The 6351-nt window shown below is 38.9% G+C and overlaps 1 protein-coding gene across 1 annotated transcript in view; it reads right to left on the reverse strand.

Moving 5' to 3' along the window:
* Positions 1 to 2225: 2225 nt before the first annotated feature.
* The window catches only part of LOC129740016 (mitochondrial dicarboxylate carrier), a 321675-nt gene continuing 317549 nt past the window's right edge, over positions 2226 to 6351 (reverse strand). The window contains exons 2-4 of the mRNA XM_055731597.1: positions 6152 to 6281; positions 3097 to 3229; positions 2226 to 3026 (exon numbers count right to left, since the gene is read on the reverse strand). Coding sequence (XP_055587572.1) covers positions 2706 to 3026; positions 3097 to 3229; positions 6152 to 6207 — 510 coding nt within the window. The 5' untranslated portion in view covers positions 6208 to 6281 and the 3' untranslated portion in view covers positions 2226 to 2705. The remainder of the gene's footprint in view (positions 3027 to 3096; positions 3230 to 6151; positions 6282 to 6351) is intronic.

Here is a 6351-nt window from a genome sequence, read left to right on the forward strand (position 1 = left end):
AATGCCAAATAACGCAAGAAAGCTCATTATTTGGTATCCATAAACGGGGTGAAATAAAAATGAACTCTCGGAGCGGAAAAGTAAAAAGAGATATTAACGCGCCAGCACTAAATTTTACTTCGGAAGTCCGGATTTCCTGGGTATCCATAAACGGGGTGAAATAAAAATGAACTCTCGGAGCGGAACAGTAAAAAGAGATATTAATGCGCCAGCACTAAATTTTACTTCGGAAGTCCGGATTTCCGACTTCCGAGAGACTTCAGACAAAGAAAAGTGAAGTACTAGATCCGTCCGGAGTAGATTGATCTCTGGAAGATCGATCCAATAAATTTTTGTTTGATACGGGTGTTGCCTGAAGACTCCTTTATGTTGAAGTAAAAAGTGGAAAAAGAGGAAACCTCAAACATTTGAATATGAAATGATTCTTTACGGAATTTTGTTTTCAAATTCAACATCAGAATGTTTAACTTTTCATGACTTTGATTCAGTATTTACGATATATCATAAACAGAATGATTATATGCATTGCTCAGTACGACATACTTTCAAGTTCAAATCATAAGCGCATTAGATAGGAATAACTTATTCCGAATAAGTCTAAATACTGTTACTTGACTGATTGAAACCATCGATACATTTCAAGTTAGTTCACTCGGTGAAATTCTAATTTAAAAAGGCTTAAGATTATATTTACGCAGGTGTTTTAATACCATCAATTCAGCCACAGGTCATCGAACTAAGGTAACGTCTAACGTATTCAGCTACCATCTGGAAGGCTAAAGTCAAGTTAAATTCTTCAAGCATCCAAATTTCGAGTATAATTTTCATTAAAAGTAGAGACGCAATATTAACGTGTTAAATTGCGGAAAGTAATAATTCAAATATACATATATTTAAAACGAATGCAGTAAGAAATACTTTCTATTGTGGTCTAATTTGAAAGATGAACAGCCTTCTACCGACTATGGAACTTCAAAGTTAAAACATAAATCTAGAGCTCAGTAAAATGGTATAGATTTTTTATTCAAGGCTGAGTAAGTTTCCAAGTGACTGTTTTATGGAACTTTCGATCGTTTGAGCATTTGCTAAAAAAATTAGATTTTCCTCAAGAGTATAAAGGGAAAACCCCATTTTTTAAATCAGCGTCTATTATCTTATTGGAATGGTAGCACCAATAATGAAAAGCAATCTTTCGGATGGCGCAGATATCAAATCTCTGCAAGAAACTCAATTTCAAAACTCGGGAATGAATAGAGAAAAAAACTTCAAAAGATCGAAAGATCGGATGAAAAATAAACCGATTTTATCGATTTCTCCAAGGCTAAAGAATCGATCCAAAAAATCGGAAATTTGAGTTCAAAAGATCGATCTCGCAAAGATCGACCCAAGATTGACCAATCCTAATTACAGGACACTACACTCAACGTTCTTAAAACGGAAAAAGGGATTCAAAATTACCTTTTTTTTGTCGACCGGTTCCCAGCTTGATGTTGCTTATCTACAGGACGATTTCCGACTGATCACACGAAGAAGTTACTGGCAGGATCGTACTACGAGAGTCGTGTTCATCGAAAGATGGTTCCTTTATGAAATTTTCCTTTTGGTGAAGGTGAAAAGCGGCGACATAATTGGTGGGTACTCTTCATTCATTAGCGGTTTCTCGGAGGTACTAATGAACATCGACTCCCATGCGTTCAAATTTAATTATTTATTTAATGTCTTCGAAGGAAGCAAATGTGAAGCTTTTCTCACACATTTCTTAAAGATAACTTTTTCCCAGTTTATTGAGTGATCCATTTCCGTTGCGTGTGCGGTTACGCTAGATTCATTGACCCTGTATCATCAAGCTTTCAACTTTTTTTTTCAAGGAATTTAAATGCAAGTTGTCATTCTTCACAATTAACAACTTTCAACTCGAAAGATTTTTTTTAAAATTTGGAAATTTTATTTTCAAACCCTGAATTATTTAAGCATGAACTCTGATTCGTGATTCGGAATTTCCAAAGTTCGAATATTCAATAATATTTACCATTAAAAATACAATATTCAAAGGAGTGTAACTTATTGAAAGTATCCTTATTTAAAAAAAAGACGAATATTTCAGAATTTTAACTTTTTTTCTAACATGAAAGATTAGAGCCAAACCAAAATTCATCTGGAAATAAGGTTGATGAATCGTTATACCTGATTTGGAGTTTGTGATATTTTTGTAAATAGAGACAGAATTGCACATAAATATTTTCCTTTATTGTTTGTTTCCTACAGTTTAGCTTAGACTCGTTGCTTTGCACATTTTTTTTTTCATAGATAAAAAGTAAAACGAAAACAAATGAGTAAAAGTAGATATAAAACAATAACATAGAAGTATAGAGAAAAAAAACGCTTGAGTAATAAAGACCAGTGGAATGTTGGTGTTTGATATTAGATATCATTTGGGATTCTAAGGTTCTAACAAATTTGGTTTGAGGATGGCAGAGCTAGTTTGCAACTTTAACATTGATAACAGGACTGAAAGGTAAATAGACTTTTTCCATACATCTGAGTGACACCTGAAACAAACCCGTAATTTTCCCAAATGCAGTTAGTTAAAAAAAACATTCTCATTTAGTTACACAATGAATAGAGCACTGTAAATTTCAATCAAAAATAGAACATTATCTAGGCCACTTTAAACCTGTCCATCTTTAACAACATCGGTTGATGTTTTACTTCTTTTCCGGTTTCAGGTAGCCAAAGTTCATGCGCAGTTGCTCGAGGAACACAAACGTGAGAATGGTGTGCGGACCCAACCGTACGAAGGCTGGAACGTAACCCTTGAAGAAGCCCATGGGACCTAAACGTGCCGTGTAGCGTACAATGTCCCACTGGCTGGCAAACTCTCCCGGTTTAGCGTTCATAGCGCGGGTTTTCAGCACGTCCAGGGGTTGCGTTAAGGTGGTGGCGATCGCTCCTGCTGACAGCGAGGACAGGAAGTGCGTCGTCAAGTTGTCACCAAAGTATCCTGAGTTTAGAAGAAGGTCTTTGACCTGAAAAAAGGATGATTTAAATGTTCTAAATGATAAAAACTTAGATTATGACAAATCCACAAAACCTTACCAGATCGTAAAACGAAAGTTGTCCAATTGTCATGAACACGGCACGAGTGGTAGCTGTTGTGGCCCCTGAGAACAGTCGCCTGAATCCTTCTTCACGGTACACCCGGAAGAGGCCATCGATTGCATTTTTGTAACTGGAATAAATTAGAAAATGGATTAAATGTCGGTTCCTTTTATCTTTCTTTATTCTTTATATGTTGCTTCATGCTTCTCAAGGTAATATTCTTCAATCTTAACCACTTTTTATGGAAAATCAGGCACATTGGCAACCCTGAGTACGAGGCACCCGTCGAAATGTGGAAAATGACCTACATCGGAAGGCAGCGAGTCCGAATTTTCCAGGATAAAAAGCGCCGCCTGGAGGAGGAGGAGCTGGAGCAGCTGTATCGTTCCCAGGCAACACGATGTTTCTACCAGAAGCTCAACGCATCCCGCAAAGGCTTGGTATCGCCAGCCGAAATGTGTCAGGATAAGGACGGAGGCATCCTGACGGACAATCGTGGGGTGATCAAAAGGTGGAAGCACTACTTTGATGAACACCTGAAAGGCGCACATGCTGGAGGCCAAAGCGGTGGGGGAAGCTACAAAACCGGCGTAGCCAACGACGTATTTAGAGGAGCCACTCCCAACGATGAATGCAGTTAAGGAAGCCATTCGTCAGTTGAATAGCGACAAATCAGCTGGGAAGGATGACATCGCCGTTGAACTCATCAAAATGGGCCCGGACAAGTTTGCCGATTGCCTACACCGGTTGATGGTCCGGATCTGGGACACAGAACAGCTACCGTAGGAGTGTAAGGAGGGGTTATATACACCATTTACAATAAAGGTGACAAATTGGACTGTGAGAACTATCGAGCGATCACTGTCCTCAATACCGCCTACAAAGTATTGTCCCGAATCCTACTCCGCCGTCGAACGCCACAAGCAAACAGCTTCGTAGGAAGTCATCAGGCCGGCTTTATGGAGGGACGGTCTACGACGCATCAGATCTTCACACTACGGCATGTCCTCCAAAAATGCCTTGAACACCAAGTCCCGTGACGAGCTATGGAAAATCACGGACAAGAACGGCTTCTCCGGATGGATAGAACACTGTGCTATGTGTAGATTTCCGGTAAATTGTCGAGTTCATTCGAATCACGCAGGGAGCTTCGACAAGGAGATGGTCTATCTTATATGATGTTCAACGTGGCGCAAGAAGGTGATATTTGGAGAGCGATGGACGAAAGACGTGGCACGATTTTCAACAGATCCAGTCAACTTATCTGCTTTGCCGACGACATTGATATAGTCGGCATAACATCTGCGGCAGTGGAGAAGATCTACCGCAAAATGAAACGCGAAGCAGGAAGGATTGAGTTAATGATTAATACGTCCAAGGCGAAGTATATGCTGGCGTGCGGATCCTAGACCGACCGAGACTTCATTAATAATGAAGTGGTCAAGCATACGACCATTTTCGTTTTTGAAGCTGTTGATCTGACGTAGAGTCGCGGTACTCAAAGAGTCTAGAAAGATGTTGGAAGACGCCAAGGAGGAAGAACCGAAGTATGTCATCTTCGGGAGAGCAGTTTCCGGTCTCCGACATCAATGCGGGCCCAAAGAAGTACCAAATCGGCCCAGAGTAACTGTCTTTGATGAGCTGAGCTGAGAGTCTGGATTTGACAGCAAGTAAAACTCCGCCTCCAGTTGACTTCTTGCTATTCAGGGGGTTTCGATCGCAACGGAACACTGTATAATCGGGACGGATAATGGATCATCTGACTGGATAAAGTCCGGTCGATTGGCCATGTTTCTGTGGCAAACAGGTAATCAACCAAATAGGAATTAACACCCCCGATGTTTGGGTAGTAACGTTGATCGGATCAGATGTATCGGATGCGGAACACGAACGATAAACCCTTGGAATGCAAATTCCATCACGCGGAGAAGAGCAGTCGATAATAGCGTACTTGCCCGAAAACGCAGGCTAGAGAACCCCTTCATCACAGACGAACTCAAGGCCGTGACGACTGTTGTCGCTGGCAGGAAACAGCGTTCACTATCAAACAAACTTCTATTATCAATACTTTCGTTTTTCTTCTTGCGTTTTCTATTTCATTTTTGATTTTTAATTTCCAGTATCGTTTTTTTTTAAATTTTACAATACACATAACTGTCCATTTTTTATCGTTTATTTCCCATTCTATTTTTCATATCTCATCTTTCCTTTAATATGTTTTTCCAATTTTTCTCTTCCGATCTCTTCAGATTTCATTCTTATTGTCTATGTTTTAAACTAAAATTTAACGAATTTATTTTCTAACTCTTTCCATTTTCATTATTAATTTTTAGCTCTATTTTCATGACACTCCCTTTTTCTTGGAATTCCTTATCAATTTTCTTTATTTTTTGCTCTATTCTGCCATTCTATTTTTTTTTTTCATTTTCAGTATCGATCATAATTTTTGTCTAAACTAAAGTTTGTTGATCCCTTCCCCAATCAATTATGCTTTTTTTATCTCTTTGCATTTTCCATTCTACCTTTACTAGATATCCATTTTTCTTTCTCTATTTAACGCTTTCCCCTTTGCCACTATCTATTACAAGTAAATCTAACATTTCGTAACGAAATTCTAATACACAGTTATATTTAGGTAGCCATCGTCTCCACTTACCCCGGGTCACCATTTACCCCGGTGTATCTTATTGACTTTATATATGCAGTCGAAGCTGAGCTGCTAATAATTTACATCAATCTAATGTTGTCCTGAACTTTTTTACAATAATTTGCAGTTTAAATTATTGTGAAATCACGAAATCTGGTGTTTGCAGTTTTTTTTTTAAGTTTGGGTCTTATTGTAATCAATTGGTCAAGCTTGAACTTTTTTGGATGTAAATTAAAACGAATTTTTAGAAAATAAAACTAGACATTTGAAGTAATTCAACAAACTCAAATCGGTTCAGGAGTTGGTTTGTTATAGCTGTTTGAATTTAACGGACCCACATTTTAGAATTTAGAGATCCAATTCCAGAATAACATCTAATCGGAATCATGAGTTGACATAACTTACTTTCTTCGCTGCTCCGGAGGTAGTTTGATGTCATTTTGCATCCGAACATTGACCATGTCGGCGGGAGTTCCCACGAATCCACCGGCTGCACCGGCAGCGCCCGCCAGTAAAGCTTTTCCGGCGAAACCTGAAACGCATATAAGGTTTTGAGTAACTGTGATCGGAGGCAAAGTTTTACGTCTCATCCCACCTGTATCACT

The sequence above is a fragment of the Uranotaenia lowii genome, chromosome 1 (assembly GCF_029784155.1).
Source record: "Uranotaenia lowii strain MFRU-FL chromosome 1, ASM2978415v1, whole genome shotgun sequence".
Lineage (NCBI taxonomy): Eukaryota > Metazoa > Arthropoda > Insecta > Diptera > Culicidae > Uranotaenia > Uranotaenia lowii.